This window comes from Hemicordylus capensis, chromosome 6, assembly GCF_027244095.1.
Source record: "Hemicordylus capensis ecotype Gifberg chromosome 6, rHemCap1.1.pri, whole genome shotgun sequence".
Classification (NCBI taxonomy): domain Eukaryota; kingdom Metazoa; phylum Chordata; class Lepidosauria; order Squamata; family Cordylidae; genus Hemicordylus; species Hemicordylus capensis.
This window is the reverse complement of record NC_069662.1, coordinates 146,493,040-146,513,496: the sequence shown is the minus strand read 5'-3', so window position 1 is coordinate 146,513,496 and position 20,457 is coordinate 146,493,040. Positions and strand designations below refer to the sequence as shown.

At 44.2% G+C, this 20,457-nt stretch overlaps 1 protein-coding gene across 7 annotated transcripts in view; it reads right to left on the bottom strand.

Annotated features, from left to right (window-relative positions):
• Positions 1-20,457, bottom strand: part of CCDC7 (coiled-coil domain containing 7) — a 457,188-nt gene that overhangs the window by 316,409 nt on the left and 120,322 nt on the right. For 6 of the 7 annotated variants that reach the window (XR_008309433.1, XM_053259060.1, XM_053259062.1 and 3 more), the window contains 5 exons: positions 19,369-19,447; positions 8,835-8,900; positions 4,496-4,613; positions 2,151-2,392; positions 846-916 (listed from right to left, as the gene is read on the bottom strand). Coding sequence is in view for 6 of the 7 variants with exons in the window: in XM_053259060.1 (XP_053115035.1) it covers positions 846-916; positions 2,151-2,392; positions 4,496-4,613; positions 8,835-8,900; positions 19,369-19,447 (576 nt within the window). In the remaining variant the exon portion in view is untranslated. The remainder of the gene's footprint in view (positions 1-845; positions 917-2,150; positions 2,393-4,495; positions 4,614-8,834; positions 8,901-19,368; positions 19,448-20,457) is intronic. The other variant, XM_053259063.1, reaches the window with a different exon arrangement.

The following is a 20,457-nucleotide window of genomic DNA, read 5'->3' as shown; positions in this document are numbered from 1 at the left end:
AAACAGCCAGCTTGGCTGCTGTTTCGATTAAATGTTTTTAGCATTTTGTGTTTCATTTTGAGCTTGAAATGAAATGCAAAATCTGTTTCGTGCACATCCACTCTAACTTTACAAAGCACATTGCGTTATTCTTATAATCAGCAAAATATTAAATGTTTAACCTATATTTACCATCCTGCAATTCCAAGTTGTTCTTTTGTTCTGCCCTCTATTAATTTTTCATAATCCCCAGAAAAGGGATGGGATCATAGATGAACACCAGAAAATGAAGAAGGCTTTCTGAGTATGAATCTGTTCAAGTCAAGAGAAGTCTTTCTATTCTTTTTAAAACTCTTTGTAGTCAGGCCCTGAATAGCAGTCTAGCTACATGCAGTAATTTTTAGGCATAAGGAGTTGAGACACATAAAATATATCTAGCATTTCAGTAGCAGATGATGATGATGATGATGATGATGATGATAGTAATGCCACAGATAAAAATCATATCTGTGAACTAGTATGTCCAGATCTTCTGGTATGTTACATTCGCTTAGTATGAGACAAAAGACATTTATCAGAAGACAATAAGTTATACATTTTTATACAAATGACTAAACCACAATCCTAGTTGCTCTAGGAATTCTCATTTATATTTTACCATGGCCTGTAGTGAAAGTAACTGTAAACTGCTATATTTTTAAAGTTACTCTAGAAAGACAAAACAGAGAAGTTGAAATTTCCCATACTGATAACCTACAGTTTTTATAGCAATAACATCTAACAATATTCATAAGTTGACTGTTCACAAGTTGCCCCCTATAAAGATATAACACTTCATGGAAATATACATTTTCAACAGTGCTTACCCTTTTGATGTTGAACGTCGGTTTTTCATTTCTACAGAATCTTTGTGTTTTATAGCACCTTTAGACTCAACCTTTGAAAGTAAAAATAAGATGATCAAATTATATGAAAATGCAAAACAGAAAATACAAATGGCACAAGAGGTCTTCTGTTTATTCTAATTTCACAATTTTTTGCTATTATTATAAAAAGCTTTTATAGAAAGACTACATTTTAGGTTGACCTTTTAAATTATCTTTTGAACAAAATGGATGTAAAATATCTCCAATTATTATAAGGAATTCCTCCTTTAAATGTTTTATTTATTTCATATATATGCTACCCATTCAAAAATAAAATCATTTAAAATATTAACATAAAACTAATTTAAAAACCATTAGAACCACATAAATACTATTAAAAGTCGAGCTTAAAAAATAGGCCTTTTCAGCCTTTTTCTTGGAAGCCTCCAGGGAAGATAGACTTCTTATTCCCATGCGGAGTTTATTCCACAACCTAGAAACATCTACAGAGAAGGCCTGATCCCAAATTGCTGCCAGACAAACTGCAATCCTCAGGGACATATTTTCAGGTGATACAAAGTGCTTCCAGGGGAGGGGAAGGTCAACAAAATCCCTGCCCGCCCCCCATGCAACTGCCACTTCTGAATTAGTGGAAAGCGCCAAAAACATTTGCACTTCTCATTTGGAACCCAGGCTTTGTTAATCTGGATGTTGGCCACTATATGGTTTGAAATAGTGACATATGGCTACACATAGCATGGCTCCATAAACTGGCCTGTGAAAGCAGAGTCTAGTACTATGAAGGGTAATAAACCAGGAAATTTGGAAATTTGAATTGTTAAAGTATAGTTATTTCAGTGGGAAAGTTCCTGCAACTGGTGAGGTGGTATCAAAAAGAAGTGACCTGACTGCACTCTAGAAATATTCAAATGCTCGGAATGAATTGCAGTGGCTCTGTTAATGCCCGGCACTTTTAGAATGTTGTGAGGTATACACATTCAGTCATTTGACCACTGTCAGAAAATTGGTCTAGAGGGATCATGTTGTTATTATGTTCAGGGGCCAGTGGCGTATCACCCTCAACATTCCTTCCTCTACTGAACAAAAAGACTTCAACTGCCTGCTTGCTGCATGGACATATTTCCAATGAGACGCCTAGCCAAACAAATTCAAAAGAAAAGACTAGAAAGAACATGTATCTCAGGGTGGGAGAGAAGGCATAAATATGTAGTAAAACTGTAAACAATGCTTTATTCAAAATTAATCTCTATTTTAAGGACTAAAATAATAATAACCATGTCTTACTGTCTCTGATTTTCCTTCTGCCTTGACTTTTTTCTTTGATTCTTCTGTCTTTTTATCAGTTAATTGTGCTGTGCCTTCAGAAGTGGCAGACAGTTTTCGAATATTTTCTGTAACACCAAGAGATTCCTTTTCAGGACTACTTGGTCCTTTTTCAACATCTGGATGAGCTGCTCCTTTTTTCTTGTGTTTGACATCTTTTGTTTGGGGTGCTGTGGAAATGTCCTGACTTTTTCCTAGTTCACCTGTGTTAGAAGTTGCAATGGTGGCAGGATTATTCCCAGCAAAAATGTAAAGAATTAATCTCAGTTTTAGAGGTGAAGGAAGATAAGAAAGTAAGAATATAAAAACAAATATATTCATGCAAATTTGCATTAGCATCTCTACATAGTCACTTTGAGTTATATGGCATGGCAGCAGATATCAGCCACACAACTCCTTAAAAATAAAAATATAGCTTTAATTCCTTTCTAGGCATTCCTCAGTATTAGAAATCACATCAACATCTTTTTAACAAAGAAAGCCTTAAGGAAGATCTTGCAGATCAGCAGCCAAATTAAACATCTACACAGGAGCTATGCCTACGATGGCTGGAGTGGAAGAGTTAAACACTGTCTCTTCCTCCAGCATTGCCAGAGCCCCTACATCGGAGGAGTGCCTCCCTTTTTAGGGAGGGAATCAGAATAGAAGCCTCTCACGGACTCGTCCCCCACCCAGCGTCTTGATCTCGCTTAGCAAAGAGCTCTCTGCTCTCAAGACCAGTCTGCAACACCGCTTGCCATGGACTGAGGCCTCCCCAACCTGCTTTCGGACAACAAAGCAACTAGGCTTGGCGGGAAAGCTGCAACTCTATCTGAGAGCCACCCTCTGCCCGTCTCCTCCCCTTTGCGCACATGCATGCCTATGGATGGCTCCGATGGAGAGTTGTCCTTCTTCTTGCCAGTGCCCCTAAGCTGCGTCCTGAGCTTGCATTTTTACTTGCTTTCTCCTCACTGTTGCAGGCAGGCGCAGGTTGCAGGGGGAGGAGAAAATACTTATTTGCAGCAACCCTAGTCTCGGGTCTGGCTTTAGTTAAGCGTCCCTTCAAAGCCCAGGAAAGAGCTGTCTTCGAGGGGGAAGGAGACAGAGAAGTGCAGGGATGGAGTAGGATCAAAGAATTGAGACGTGAAGTGTGGTGGTGTGTTCAGGGCAGAGGCCTCTCCTCTCCTCCCACGAGCACAGCAGGATGACTGAGCCTCCTCGCCAGGGCCCCACAGCTGCCTCGGCTATTCAACCCACCGTCCACCATGCGGTCGTTGGGGGAAGAAGTGGGACATGCCCAGCGACAGGCCCATGTGGGTGGGCAGAGAAGCGAGCCACCATGCAGTTGTTGGGCGGGGAGGGGGGGAACTGGGACAGACATGCCCAGCGACATGCCCATGCAGGCAGGCGGAGAAGTGAGCCGTGCAGCAGGGAGGGGGGAAGTCGGGAGAAGCGGACCATGCCCATTCAGGTGGGGAAAGAGCCAGATGAGACCAGGAGGCGGTCACCTAGTATGCGAGAACAGAACATAGTCAGTCAGTTAGCTAACCTGAGGGCTCCTGAGCCTCCTGCCGCTCCATGTCTTGTGTTAGTCAGTCAGTCAGTCTCCTAGTCCTAGTTTGCTAGACTGAGATTGATTGGTGGCAGGGCAGGGCTGTGAATAGCAACCTCTTCCTTCCTTGCTCAGTGGCACATGTTCCAGGCAGCAGCAGCCTAGCTGATCATGTGCCTTTCTGGATCACATGCTACGCCGCCAGCAGCCAATGGGTGGGGGATGAACCCACGGCCACGAAGCAAAAGGGTGGAGATGGTGAGGGACAGAGGGAGGAAGGCAGGAAATACGGCACTCACGGAGCTGGAACAAGGAGGGGGAAATTTTATTTTGAATTTGAAAATACAGTCATTCAAGGAAGCTGGGGCCGACGCTGGGTGGGGGAGACATGTGAAATGTCTCTGGGGGGCCCTCTGAGGCAGGGGCCCCCAAGACAACTGTCTCCCCTTGCTCGATTATCGCCTTTGGATTCGTATGTAAATGGTGTCTCTGCAGACCTGCTTTGTGTCAAATAGGAACACAGACAATGACAAAGACTCACAGACACAGACTTCTCTCTCAGTCCAAACACACATGTAACCTAGCTGCATATTTCTTATTTTAAAATAAAGTTTCTTACAGTTATTAGCTATGGTTCTAAGTGGTTTCCTCAGAGTCAAGCTCTGCTAATAATGTGTTATTCCAGTGTCAGCTCTCTGCAGTTTCTGTAGTGTTCCAACAATTCCAGTAACAGACATTTGTCTCATATCTATTCTGTCTTCTCCTTTGCTTTTACCTTTTGGTTTTTTGTCTTTCTTAGTTAAATCTTCTTCCCCAGTCAATGTAGAAGGGAACTCCCAATCTGGAATATTTGGAGGAATTTCAGCAAGTTGGATCTTCACCTTTCCAGTTTCCTATTTAAAAAAGGTTAAACACACTGGCTGACATTTTATTTATTTATTTTTAAATTTATATACCGTCTTTCATTAAAACAATCCCAAGGAGGTTTAAAACAGAATTCAAAACAAGACTATAAAAATGACACAATTAAAATATAAGCTAAAAATATAAAAACAAATCTGATTAAAAATGTAAAACACAAGCATAAGAACAGTACAGAATACAAAGAGCAGCAGTAGAGGCAATCATATAAAAAGCCTGGGTAAAAAGCCAGGATTTAACATGCTTTCTAAAAGCTGTGATGGAGACTGAGGAGCGGATACCCACCGGGAGAGCATTCTAGAGTCTGGGGGCAGCAACAGAGAAGGCCCGGTCCTGCGTGCACAACAACCGAGCCACCCTCATTGTCGGCACCTGGAGCAGAGGCCCCTCAGATGACCTTGTCAAGCGGGCAGCAACCCTTGGGAAAAGGCGGTCCCTCAGGTATCCTGGGCCCAAACTGTTAAGGGCTTTAAAGGTCAAAACCAGCACATTGAATTGGACCCGGAAACCAACTGGTAGCCAGTGCAGCTCTTTCAAAATGGGAGTGATGTACTCCCACGGGGCAGCTCTGGATAAACTCTAGCTGTCGCATTTTGCACTAGCTGCAGTTTCTGAATATTCTTCAAGGGCAGACCCACGTAGAGCACGTTACAGTAATCCAGCCGTGACGTTATTAAGGCATGGGTAACTGTGGCCAGATCTGCCTTCTCGAGAAAGGGACGCAGCTGACGCACTGGCCAGCCATGCAAAGGCACCCCTGGCCACTGCCTCCAGCTGAGCTCCAAAAGCAGAGCTGGGTCATTGTGTGCTTTTGAGTCCCTGTAGATATGCGGCAAGAGCCCTCATGCAACTACCCAGTCCTCCAGCATGCATGCCATTGTGCCAGAACCCTAATATGGGGATGTCAAACCCCCGGCCCACAGGCCAAATGAGGCCCATGGAGCTCCTTCCTCTAGCCCTCAAGTCTCCAACCCTTCCAGATGTGGGCAAGTTGCTTCTTCCTTTCCCCCGCCTCGCCATGCTGCACCATTCTATACCGCTCCTTCCGTTTCACCTTCTTCCCAGCTGTGCGCAGTACGACAGCATGACTAGAGGAAAAGGTGAACTGAACCTTCCCCACCACAAACTGCTCCTTCCTTTCCTCCTGTGCCACACTGAGCAGAGCCAAGCCACTTTTTCCTTTCCCCTTCCTTTCTCCCATCCCTCTGGTGGCACACCAATGGCATACCTGGTGGGGAAGATGAATTTAACAGTTAGAATGTGATATTCAGAATTTGTTCTGAAAAACTAAAAAAAATAAATTAAAATTTCTTTTAGCATATTCTGGTGTAAGAAGTTGTACATTCAGCTGATTTAAGTGGCAGGATTGTCCTTGCAAAATTTGGTATCTGTAGGTTACTGGGAAAATTCAACATTTCTTCAAAGAGCTACAAAAAATATTATTTAAGTTTCCAACAAGCATATTCTGGTGTAAAAAGGAGGGCATTCACCTACTTGAAGTGGCAGGCCAAGGGAGGGAGGAAGAAAGGAAGAGAGTGAGAGAAAGAGGGAGGCGGAGGAGGAAGAAGACAGAAGGTGGCACGAGGCAGGTACAAGGTGACAGAAGGCAGTACAAGGCTATGTTTGCCCCCCACCCCCGCCAGATATGCATCGGAATAAAATTGGGTCCACCACCCAATTGAGTTTGACACCCCTGCCCAAATATTTGGAAATATTTCCAAATGCTGCCTATGTTTTGGAAGCACTCTGCAAGATGAGAAAACTGTTGCTGATCCTCAGCTACATGTTTCCTATCTTGCAGAGTGCTTCCAGAGTGCAGACACAGCTTGGAAGAATTAAGGCTCTAGTGCAACCGCACATGTGCTAAAGGAGTGGAGGAGTTGTGTAAAAGCTCCCAGTGCATGCCCACAGGAGCTCGAGGCAGAGATGCTTTGTTTGTTAGGATCTCAGCCAATATTTACAATAATTTTATTTGAAATGTACAAACTAGTTATATAGGGCAATAACATTTAGCAATGACTTCATCAGCTTTCATAGGCTTTAAGCTCTTGCCATGTTATATGACAAAATATAACGATAGGATTCAAGCTCTAAATGAGCTTCTAAACAGCAGAATGTCCAGTGAATCTCCACAAGAGACCACCACATTGGTTCTTACTTGCAACAACTTTACGAGTAAAGTTCTTAGGGTAGGCTCATTGAAATTAAACAGGATACAGTAGTTCTATTTAATTTCAATGGGACTACTCTGAGTAATTTTCATGATCCTGTCAGTCACTATCTACAAATCAAAGGCATGGCTATGGGCAGCACATGCATGGTTCCATCTTATGCTGATCTATGGGCAAACTTGAGGAAGCTAGCCTTAAAGAAACTAAATGCAAACCACGTGTATGATGGTACTGTATTATATAGAGCCAGCGTGGTGTAGTGGTTAGAGGACTGGAGAGACCCAAGTTCAAATCCCCATTCAGCCATGATACTTGCTGGGTGACTCTGGGCCAGTCACTTCTTTCTCAGCCTAACCTACTTCACAGGGTTGTTGTGAGGAGAAACTTAAGTATGCAGTATGCCACTCGGGGCTCCTTGGAGGAAGAGCGGGATATAAAATATAATAAACAAACAAACAAACATTTATGACATATGTGTAATCTGAACCAGTGGCAAAGAACATTTTGAACAACTTAGAAGGATGTCAACACATCAAACACCTATTGAATTCACATGTCATATCACCATTGAAAATTCATAAATTCTTTTCCTTAATGTTCCCCTGAAGACTAAGCAAAATAAGATTTTGCTAAATTAATTTTAAGATCACTGAGATCTATTAATACTCCATGGCCTCAGTCTTGAAGTTAATACTTAGTGTGCATGTACATTTAATTCTCTTGCACATGCTGAGGCTAGGCTGAGAATTCTAGCACCCTCAGCATTCTGTCACCTTGGTTCACAGTGTTCACAACTGTGTGTTAGTGAGGAAAACAGATGTAAAAATGGCAGAAGAGGCATGGAATTGATAAAGAGCTGCTAATGGGAAATGGGCCTTAGTGCTTAGGATCTCACTGCCTAGGGTCAGGAGGGACTTTCTGCTATGTTGGGGGTGGGAAACAGGAGTACTAAGAAAGCTAACAAAAGGAAAATGTAGGCAGTAGGATGAAAAGCAGGAAAGTGAGGAAAATATGGGTGGTAAAGATAACAAAATGAAGAAAGAAAGAGTCAAGGAGAAAGCAGAATTAGGGTGAAATCTCATGCAGTGCCTACAGATAAGAGGGGCTGTGCAGTACTGATAGGAAGAAGTGGATAGATAAAGGAAATTTGGAGGGCTGGGGATTATAGGCCAAAGAAATAACAGGCTATAAGGTCTAAAGTCTAGACCCTGGCAGGAGAATTCTGTCAGTTGTTGCCAATGCTCAGGAGAAGAGCTATAACTTAGTGGACTTGTTCATGAAACATGAGGCACTCACTGCCAGGGGCTACCTCTTGGGCTGCCACTCCCCTACACCCAGCACTCTGGTCCTCCCCAGTCACTCATTTGCCACCTCTGTGGCAGCTCCGGCAGCTCCAGGAGCTGCAGAGGCAGCTTCTAACTTGCCACTGGCACTATAAAAAACATCAGGGCCCAGCATGTTGGGTTCTGACATTTTTATATGGCACAGCCAGAAAAGCATCAGAATGCCTGCTCCTGCAGTTTTAGGAGCCACCACTGCTGTCATGGCAGTGACAGCAGTGTAGGTAGCGGAGGAAGAGGAGAAGGGAACAACAACCAGAGAGAGGTAAGCCATCATGAAGGTGGCAGCTATGGGGCCAGGGCAATATGGGGGAAACGAGGCCTGGTAGCACTGGTGTAGTAACAGATGCATGCAGGACACAGGCTGCCGCTAATGTCGCTACAGCCCTGCCATTGCTGCATTGTGATTTGGCATCTATTAATTTATTGTCGTTGTTATTGTTATTGTTATTATTTTAAAAAGTTATACCGCCCTTCCAAAAGGCTCAGGGCAATAATCTTAAGGAGGCAATAAGCACCAAGAATCAGTAGAATGTAAACTGAATTTCATATATTGATTTGAACCAACCAATCAGCTCTTTCACTACTAGTTTTTCTACTAAAAATATAATTACTGTAAGCCTAAATGTAAATGTATTCCCATTTAACACCTAAAGGTATCAGAAAGTGCTGAGAATAATACCTCTAATGCTTTCTGCAGCATCTCTTCAAGCATTTTCTTCTCTTGTTCAAGAGAAAGAATATTTGCCTGCAAGGTTTAAAGTTTGTTTTAGACATTTTAGTATATAAATAATCAATATAGGAATGTCTTTATATTCAGATTGTTAAATTAAAAGATATACCCTGTCCTTCCACAAATGTATTCCCTACTCATTCCAAAGAGACATACTATTGCATTTGAATTTCCTATGCTGCCCTAGAAGATATGCTCCCACTTGAAACCAACCAATTAATTGGGCTAAAAAGATGGAGGCAGTCAGAGGTCCTTTAACTTCTGACCTCCTGCCCTAAGTGTGTGTGTGTTATGTGGGGGTGGGGTGTGGGGGGGGGAGGGGAGCTCCATGACAAGAGGGCCCACAAAGTCCATTGTCTAAGAAGAGGCGGACACTTGCTGTTTGTCTTCATTTTAATGAATAGCAAGTTAGGTATAGTCTGATGGGGGTTGCAAGTATTCTAGCCCTGACCGGTGGTCTAAATCAGGGATTTTCAATGTTGGGTCTCCAGATGTTATTGGACTTCAACTACCATAATCCCCAACCAAAGACCACTGGGGCTGGGGATTATTGGAGTTGAAGTCCAATACCATCTGGGGACCCAACGTTAAGAATCCCTGCTCTAAACCACCAGCAGGTCCCATCCCATCCTTCCAAACCCTAATGTTGCTCCGTCTCATGCCCCTAACTGGAAGGAAAGGAAGACGTTGAACAACACCCCAACTCTCTTCTGTCCTTAGTCTGCCCTGCTGCCTTCCCTTTTGACATAGGCCAACATCTGCCAGCCCAAACCTCTCAGGAACATTAGGTGAAAGTTAGGCTGTCCTCCCCACAGCTGCTTCCTTTGGGCTTGCCTCTCTGGTATCTCTTTCCTTCCTATAACATGCCCTCCTCAGCAACTTCCTGGGCTTTCATTTGACCCAGCTGCAGGGGTACTGACTTTCCACCTTCCACTAATTGCCTTAGTCCATCTTCCAAGTTCAGCCTGTCTCAACGTGAACAAATAATGGGTTGCATCTTAAGGATTACTTCCTTCAGAGGAAGAAGCCCTTCCTCTGCTGGGAAGGAAACCTTAGGACATAATCCAGTCTTATTTGCTTCACTCACTATGACATGGTCTACAAAGATTTAGCAACACATAATAACTGCTTTATTCATGTTTCACACTATACTTTATCTGGTATAATATTATTCAGAGAAGGCTAATTATATAAGCAACTCAGTCCCTCCATCTGACTTTACAACAATATTATAAATTTACTTAGTCCTTCTTCTTTCATATCCACTTGAACTCTACCTCCATCCATCGCTTTTGTCAACTCCAAATACGAAAGGATAGGGAAAGGGGAAGTTGTGCCATCGAGTCAGTGTCGACCCTGGTAACCACAGAGCCATGTGGTTTTCTTGGTAGAATACAGGAGGGGTTTACCATTGCCATCTCCTGCACAGTATGAGATGATACTTTTCAGCACCTATATTACTGCTGCCCAATACAGGAGTTTCCCATATTATGAGAAACATACCAGCGGGAATTCGAACCAACAGCCTCCTGCTCTCTAAGCAGGTTACTTCCCCACTGCGCCATTAGGAAAGATGTTGAAATCATAAGCTTTTTACAATACTTTACTTTGGCTGATTGAGCTCAGTGATTAACTCTCCCATCATGCTTAACTCTCCCATCAAAATTAATAGTACTGTTCCCACAATATATAGGTTAAGGATATGCATGCACTACAGCCCCTTGATTACAGTTTCTACTGTAATTTTTATTTTTCCATGTGTTCTAGTGCTACTTTTTACATGTTTACAGTACACAGTTGCAAAAAAAGCACAAGTATAACAATAAAGGACAAACCAGTAGATTGATTAATCTACTGAGGCTGTTCTCACATGCACCCTAACCCATGCTAGTGGAGCCCAGCCTGGGTTAGGGTGCAAGTGAGAACCACCAAGACCCAGTGGGGAAGCACCGCCTTGCCCAGCTTTTAAACCCAGCTCTTAGCAGGGGTTAAGGACTCAAGCAACCCCTTAAGCTGGGCTCCAGTATCCTGTGTTTACTGGGGCTACATTCAGCCCCAGCATACACAGAGATGGGCACCTCCTGGGGGAATCCCTCAATGCATCATGTGTCGTCCCAGCCTCCGGAGCTCCGTTACACCATGCAATGCGAATCATATGGGTGCATGGTCCACACTCCCAGCAACTGTAAAGCGCTCATCTGGAGGGAAGGCGAGTTCAACCAGCCTTCCCCCCACAGCCCACCACTCCACCTGGTTATGTGAACAACTTTACTCTGTTGTTGGGCATCTGTCAAATTGCAGGTTTTCAATTTTGTCCTTCATGCCTGGCTCCAGAGGGGTGGACCTGAGCCAGGCATAGCAACAGAGAGCAATGGACCCAGCGAGTACCTTGGACTCCATTTCCGTCAGGTCCTTGGCTATACTCAGATGCTGCCTGGTAAGATCAGCAGACCTGGAGAACATCTACAGGAAGCTGGGCTTAAAAGGTTGAGGAAGTTCAGCAACATCCTCTTTTAACGTGTCCCAGAGGGACTGCTGATACTTGGCCATGAAGACCAAACTTAAGGGGAAAGCAAGCCGAGGAGTAGAACCTTGCCATAGAGTCCAATTTCCGGTCCTCCTTATCCATTGGTGCTGAACGTTTCCATGTGGACTTTGCTTGCAGCAAGCAGTCTACCACCAGCGGGTTTGGTGCCGTGTGTTTGAACAGAAACGGGCATGAAGCTTCTTGGACCCATTACAGAATCTCCATCTTTTTGCAAGGAAGAGTGGATGTCACTGGGGCAGACCAAGCCGCTTTAGAAGCAGCGACTAAGGCCGAGAGCATAGGCAGTGCTGTAGGGTGAGCTACAGATCTAGAAGCCAGCTAGCTGTAAAAAAGATCTTTGATCGTATCCTCAGGAGGAGGAGCCTCCAGGTCTAGGGCCTTTGCCATCTCCTGTATTTGCACACGATAAGATTTAGACTCCTCTGTTTAATTGTTGTTTTAAAATGTTTTTAAATTGTTAATTGTTGTTATATTGTTTTTTAATTTTTGTTTTAGCTCTTTACTGTTTTAATGGTTTGTTTTAATTGTAAACCACCCTGAGCCATTTTGGAAGGGCAGTATAAAAATCAAACAAGCAAACAGTTGGGCAGCTACACTGTCATCCAGCAATATGCCCGGTGGAGCTTCCAAGAACTCAAAGTCAGGGTCAGATGCATAAGAAGACTCCCCATCAGTATCAGGATCCTCAGGTAACGGAATCCTGGGATGGGATCCCGCAGAAGAAACAGGCTGTGCAGGCACAGATGGTATTGCAGGAGCTGCTGGACATGGTGCAGGCTCAGAAGGGAGCTCAGGCACAGGTGATACTGGCAGCATAGGAGTAGGCAGTGGAGCCCTGGGCAACAGCGTAGCAGGCCTTGAAAGGACAGGCTGTGTGGCAGGGTGTTTAAATGAATCAGCCGGATCCAGAGTAAAGGGTGCTGGAAGAGTCTCTCGAAGACACATCAATTTCTGTAGCCTATATTCTTGGGAGTCATATGGCAATGCTGGGAAACTATAAAGGGATTGAGTGAGGAAATGCTCCCTTGCCCTCAAATGCGGTAGGTCAAAGGCCCCCTGGGGGGTCCCTTGGGAAATGGGAAGCAGAAAAGTGGAAATGTTCCTTCCAGGGCACAGCCGATGGGCAAACTGGCATCGAGGTGGAAGGGCTACACATTGGAGTTCTGGGAATAGGCAGAGGCAATCTGGGCTCATCAGTGTCAAGACCATGGGACAAGGTGAAACCCTTGAAAGTGGAGCCTGATGGCATTGAATCTGCAGAACTGAGTATGTGCTCCAGTACTTGTCAAAGTAGATTTGCCTAAAGAAAGGTCTAAAGAAGGTGTAGCAGGCTGCAACGGCGAAAGGCGGAGAGGAAACTGGGCAGGCATCAACTCATAAGAGATGACAATGCTCAAAGGCAGCACCAAGTGTACAGGCAAGAGATAAAGAGCCAGTAAACTTGGCTTTGAGAGAGGTCTTCACCTGTGGTGTCGCTGCAGGTGCCGATGATACCAGGGCCGAAGTCATTGACACCAATGAGGGAGGGTGTCTCAGGTCTTCAGGAGTCGATGTCGAGTTTGAAACAGAAGGCACAGGCATCGAAGACATCGAACACCATGGAACTGGAAGAGTAGGCGTCGACGCCGGTGGAGTGGGCGCCAAGCGCACCAACACCAAAGAATGTTCTGGAGTGCTAAAGTCCCTCAACGCCAAGGGGTTCAGAAAAACAGGTTGCTGACCTGTAACTTATGATCTGTTAGAGATCCATCAACATCCATAAGTATGGGTTCTGCGCCTGCGCAGGAACCAAGTGGTAGCAATGCTGCAGCTTGTCGAGGCGTCAAAGCTCCTCCACCACGCCTACAGCATGCTATTTAAAGGCGGGCTGGGCACCATGTTCCTCAGTTCTTGGATGACCGCCATGAAGGACAATCATCTAAATAAACAGGTGGGTTCATCAGCATTGAAGAATGGCTTGCACACTGGTATGCAAGCAGAGGGATGGTCCAGGAGGGTCTTATGGATGTCGACGGATCTCTACCAGATCATAAGTTACAGGAGAGCCACCTGTTTATCTGGACTGAGATCCACTGAGATCCATAAGTATGAGTGTTTAGCTAGCTCCCCATGGAGAAGGGTACAGTAGTAATTATTGTAACACATGCTTCAAAACACTTCTCCAGAAGCTTGCCTCGGAAGCAGAGCACACATCTATGGTGTGATATTTAATGAAATGTAATTCTGTGGATCATGTTACTACCTTACAGATGTCCGTGAAAGTTAACCCCGATAGGTGTGCAGCCAATGACGCGCAGGCACGAGTAGAGTAGGCTTTGATTGCTTCTGGTGGTTTTATGTTTTTCAACCTTATCAGCAAAATGAGCTCAACCAGCCAGCTGGACATCCTTTGTCTGGATATGCAGGCACCTCTAGCTAGACCTTTGTAAGCCACAAAGAGGTGCTTAGTGGATCTAAAGTCTTTGGTACATGCAGGGTACAACAGTACCCTGCATACATCCAGAGAGTGCATTGTACGTTCTATGGGTGTAGATGGTTCCCTGAAGAATGTGGGAAGTACAATGTCCTGATTGAGGTGGAAGCTGTACACTATTTTGGGCAAAAAATTCAGGTCCATACACATAAGCACCTTACTGCCCAGGGAACAAAAGGTTGCTGGTTTGAATCCCTGCTGGTATGTTTCCCAGACTATGGGAAACACCTCTATCAGGCAGTATTCCCATATCAGACTATGGGAAACACCTCTATCAGGCAGCAGTGATATAGGAAGATCCTGAAAGGCATCATCTCACACTGCACGGGAGATAGCAATGGTAAACCCCTCCTGTATTCTACCAACAACTTTAACTTTAAGGGGAATCAATCCTTAAGGCTGTAAGTTCACTTACACGCTTTGCAATGGTAACAGCGAGTAAGAAAGCTGTTTTCAAAGTTATAAGCTTGGTGGTAGAAGTAGCCATAGGTTCAAATGCACTCTGAGTTAATGAAGAGAGCGCCAAGGAAATGCAACATGGCTCTACTGGTGTATGAATAGGTGGCTACACATTCATAAGTCGTTTCAGAAAGGCTTTACTATCCGGGTGAGAGAAAGGAATTTTGCCATCACATCCCAGGTGTTTGAAAGAGAGCGCTGCCAAGTGGACTCTCAGGGACACGTTAGCCAAACGCTGCATCTTTAATGTAGTTAGATAGAGGTAAAGGTAAAGTTGTGTAGTTGAGTCGGTGTTGACTCCTGGCAACAACAGAGCCATGTGGTTTTCTTTGGTAGAAACGGGGGGGGGGGGGTATACCAGTGTGAGATGATGCCTTTCAGCATCTTCCTATAACGCTGCTGCCTGATATAGGTGTTTCCCATAGTCTTGGAAATATACCAGTGTGGATTCGAGCCAGCAACCTTTTGCTCCCTAGGCAAAGAGGAGTATGTCTTTTAATAGTAGCTTGTTTTGCTAGAAAACCATGCGCATTGGCATAGATCTTAAAATGCAGCCATTTCCCAAAGTTGTTACGTCTAGTGGAGGGCTTTCTTTGGTTAAATATGATGTTTTTCAGATGTCAATTTGCCATGCTGTCAGACGGAGTGTGAGTAAGTCTGGGTGGTAGATGTATCCGCTGTCCCGTGACAAGAGATCTAGCTCTGGAGTCAGATAACGGTAAAGGTTTCCTGACAGTTTGAGTAGCTGTGGAAACCATGGTTGCCTTGGCCACCATGGAGTCACTAGGATGCATGATGGAGGAGCAGCCAGGAGACGTGCCACCATTCAACCTATCAAGGGACATTGTGGGAACATGTATGGTGTCTCTCGAGTCCAATCCACCTGGAAAGTGTACCGTACAGACTGAGGGTTGTGTCCTGCCCTCAAACAAAAGTGAATGCACTTTGTATTTTCTGAAGTTCCAAACAGGTCTATGGTTGGGCTCATCCATCATCTGAAAAAAGTAACAATATATTTCATCTTGAGCTTGCATTCGTGTTGTTGCTGCTGTGCAAACATGCAACTTAGATAATCTGCCAGGACATTGTCCAAGCCCTCTATGTTTATGGCTATTGGGAACACCTAATGCCTGATCCACAAGTGCCACAGTTGTAAGCTGAGAGCACACAGGGTCCATGACACTGTTCCCCCTTGGCGATTGATGTAAGCTTGGACTGTGGAACTGTCCAACTGTACTTGGATGACTTTGCCTTGTAGTAGTGCTAGGAAGGCCTTCATTGCCTGGAAAACGACCATCAACTCCAGGAAGTTGATGTGTAATTGGGCCTATTGTGGGGTCCACTTGCCTTGAAATTAATGGTCCTCACAGTGGGCATCCCAACCCAGTAGAGACACATCGGTTATCAGCCAGATTGATGGAGAGACAGTCTGGAAAGGAACTCCCTCTAGGAGATTCTGGTTGTTCTACCACCATGACAGTGAGTGTAGTATCTGTGATGGTATTTCTAGACTCTGTGTCTCAGTTTGGATGGAAAACTGACAGAAACTAAAGTTGCAACTTCCTCATTTTCAACCATGCATGGTGTATTACTGTGTTGCAGGACGCCATAAGGCCCAGGAGTTGTTGGATTAGTTCAGCCGACTGTGACAGATGTTGCTGAAACACTTGGATCAGGTCCCTGATGCACTCGTATCTTTCTTTGGATAAGTACGCTCTCCTGGTTTCTGTATTCAATACAGTTCTGATGTAGTTGATGACATGTACTGGCTCTAGATGGGACCTTTTCCAATTGACTTGGATCCCCAAGTCTTGGAGGAGAATTAAAATATACTGCGCCTGAGAAAGTAACTCTCCTTGGTCCCTGGACATCATGAGCCAATCATCCAAAAACAGGTAGATCACAATACCTTGCATCCTCAGATGGGAGATCACTATGGCCATACATTTGGTAAATACCCTTGGGGTGGTGGAAAGTCCGAAGGATGAGACGTTTTATTGGTACACTTGTTAGCCTAGGGTAAAACATAGGTACTTTCTGTGTTGTTCCCTTATGCCAATATGAAAATTGGCATCTTTCAAATCCAGCGTTGCAAGCCAGTTCTCTTGATAGAGAAGTTGTAGGATCTCCTTCAACACTATCATACAAAATTTTCTGATGCGAACAAGCTTGTTCAAGAGGCATAGATCCATGATGGGGCAGATTTTGCCATCCCGTTTTGGGATCTGAAAATAACGGGAGTAAAAACCCTCCCACCTGTATGCCCACTGCACAGGGATGATTGCACCCTTCTCTAACAACTCCTTCACCTCCTCCTGCAATGATGGGGACGGTGGAGTAAACGTCATTCCCATAAAGTAAGGGGTCATCTTGAATTCTATGGCATATCCCAAAGATATGATCTTCAGGACCCAGTGGTCCGATATTATGCAGTGCCATGCAGTGGCATGGCGTGCCAGCTTGATGAACTTGTGCGCTGGTAGAAGAGGTGGAATCACGAGGCTATTGAAGGTCCTCGCCTGCCAAGATGTTAACGCCCCGATGGTTGAATTGGGAAGGAGTTTATTGTTGGTGGGCGGTCTTGTACCTCAAAGGTGCTTCTGAGTTTCTACCTGCTTGGTACATTAGGACTGAGTGTTCTTGCCCTTCCCTTGGTAAGAACGCTTATGATAAGGATTGTACTACTTCCTATAGTCCCAACGTTCTTCTTGTCTGAAAACAGGCCTCTGCCTGTTAGTGTAAGGCCGATATTTTGCCCCATAAGCGGAAGTTGAAGTCGCAGAGGTAAAAGCTTTTGAAGTAAATTTTGATTTTTTAAGTTGCTCCATTGTGGAGTAGGTCATTTCACTGAAAAGGCCCTTTCCATCAAAGGGCAAATCTTCAATCTTTTCCTTCATGTCACTTTGAAGGTTTGTAGATCGTAGCCATGCTTGTCTTCTTAGTGTAACAGCTGCAGTCAAAGAATATAAGAACATAAGAAGATAAAAACAGCCCTGCTGCATCAGGCCCAAGGCCCATCTTGTTGAGCATTCTGTTTTGCATAGTGGCTCAACCAGATACCACTGGGAGCCTACAGGCAGAGGCTGAGGGCATGCCATCTCTCCTGCTGTTACTCCCCTGCAACTGGTACTCAAAGGCATCCTGCCTTCGAGGCTGGAGGTGGCCTATAGCCCTCCAACAAGTAGCCGATGTTAGACCTCTCCTCCATGAAGTCATCCAAACCCCTCTTAAAGCCATTCAGGTTGTTGGCTGTCACCGCATCTTGTGGCAGAAGATTCCACAAGTTGATTATGCGTTGTGTGAAAAAGTACTTCCGTTTGCTGGTCATAGATTTCCTGGCAATCAATGTCATAGGATGACCCCTGGTTCTAGTGTTATGTCAGAGGGAGAAGAATTTCTCTCTATCCACTTCCTCCACACCATGCATGATTTTATAGACCTCTATCATGTCTCCATGCATTCTAAACTAAATAGCCCCAGGTGTTGTAGCCTTGCCTCATAAGAAAGGTGCTCTAGGTCCCTGATCATCTTGGTTGCCCTCTTCTGCACATTTTCCAGTTCTACAGTGTCTTTTTTTAGATGTGGCGACCAGAATTGTACGCAGTACTTCAAGTGTGTCCGCACCATAGTTTTGTGTAAGGGCATTATAATATTAGCAGTTTTATTTTCAATCCCCTTCCTAATGATCCCTAGCATGGAATTGGCCTTTTTCACAGCTGCCGCACATTGAGTTGACACTTTCAACGAGCTGTCCACCACGACCCCAAGATCCCTCTTCTGGTGAGTCACCGACACCTTAGGTACCATCAGCGTACACTTGAAGTGGGAATTTTTTGTCCCAATGTGCATCACTTTACACTTGCCAACACTGAACTGCATTTGCCACTTTGTTGCCCACTCACCCAGTTGGGAGAGATCCTTTTGGAGCTCCTCATAATCCATTTTTGATTTCACTACCCAAAAGAGTTTGGTATCATCTGCAAATTTGGCCACCTCGCTGCTTACCCCTACTTCTATATAATTTATGAATAAATTTAAAAGCACCACTCCCAGTACAGATCCCGAGATCCCTCTGCTGGTCAGTTACCAACAGCTCAGATCCCACCAGCATATACTTGAAGTTGGGGTTTTTCATCCCAATGTGCATCACTTTAAATCAAAATCCACCCTGGTTCACGGCCTCTTTCCAAGGGCGTCTTAAAACCTGCACTTGATGATGTGGTGGACGTCAACAGGGTCAGTGCCACAGTGGACTCTGGTGATGCCGAGAGGCTATTCAGCACTGATTTTGGTCTCAGGATCCCCAGACAGAGAATATATTCATACAAAGAGGCCTTCAGTCGTAATTTCCCAAACATATGAGGCAGTCAGCATGGCCGTCAGAGGAAGGCATAGTGCCCCTGGAGGTTGCACACCTTTTAAAACTTTTAGGAGTAGACATAGCCAAGTCCCAAAAACTATCTGAGGTCAGCTTAATCAGAGATAAAATGCCAAGTCCAGAAACACAGTCCAGAGACCAGTCAAAAACAGTCCAAGGTCAAACAATCCAAATAGCATTAAATTTTAGAGACAGAAGAATAGTCAAAAAACACAGTCCAGGTCAAAGCACAGAGAGTTAGATAAAGAGCTGTCAGAAAACAGTCCAAGTCAAAACCAAGAAAACAGTCCAAATAACAATATTCACTTTCTCACAGGAACGAGTGGACAGGAGCAGATCCTTTACGAGGCAGCACAAGTGGCGGATGAGAAGGAACTAAAGAGGGAGGCGCTCTACAGCCGACTTTGTAGGCTACGATATCACTACACCTTGAAGGGTAAGAGAGCACCTATGCAGAGCTATATATTCTTCCGCAGGCCTCCTGCGCAGGTGCAGAAGACCCAGTTGTGAGGGACCATGGATCCCTACAGAGATCATATGTTTTAAAATTATCTAGCAGAAGTCAAAGGCTATTGCAGTGAGTTTGATATTGTCAGAAAACTGTTTAGTTTTCATCATTCATTACCTGAGCTTTAGCTAATTCTTCTTTCGTTTTCAGATGTTCAATGTCTTTCTGCTTTGGATGAATAGAAGGTCTTTTTTGCCTAGAAAATACAAATATATATAAGGTAAACTGATGCAGTAGAGGAGTTATTCAAAGCATCTCTAATGCTTTAGAATCTGTCAAACTCCAAACTTACTGTCCTAAACAAAGTGATAAATACACCATTTCCCCATATTCAGGCATGTTAGAACACAATAGCGATATAAAATACTAAACTAACCATTAAGATCAGCCTTACATGTAAGAAAGTGCATTAAATGATTAAACATTCAAAAAAGATTTGGAAAACAAATTTGTATTAGCTAGTGAGAGCCAAGCAGATCATTGAGACCCAGAAAAATGTACAAAGGCTTTAGCCAAGTCAGAGTACAACAATTCAGTTCAGAGGCACTGACTATGATAAAGGTTGCTACAAAATCAAATAAATCTTTAAGCTCATTTCTCCCCTGCTTAATGAGCAAAGAGGCATCTTTTTATAGTGGTGATTCTCTTTATTTATCAGGGGGAGAGTAAATGACCCTATCCATCCCCAGCACAGCATCCCACCAGTGGCTGTTTCTTTTTTTTAGATTGTGAGCCCTTTGAGGGCATTGAGACATTTTGTTTATTTTATTTAACTTATTTATTTATATGTATGTAAACTGTTTTGGGAACTTTTGTTGAAAAGTGGTATATAAATATTTGCCATATTCATATTTCTCGAGATCATTAAGTTTTCACAGCCTCATGTCTACTTTAAAGTACACTGTGAACAAGCTACTGCTTTATGGCACGACATCAAACTGGAGTGGCCCACTGCATGGGAGAACTGGGAGAAGGAAGAAGCAAGGTCAGGCCAACAAAAGAGCAGCTGCCCAAGCAGAAAAAGAGAGATTGAAACTTACTTCACTGCTTAAGCAATATAATGTTATAAGTTCCTTATAGCGCCAGCATTTGCTCCCCAAACAAATGGTGGCAGCAGGACATACAAGTCATGCAACTGGCTATACGTATAGCAAGGAAGGAGGTGGAGTAGAACCTCCTGCCCATACTGTCCTACTTGCACTTTTC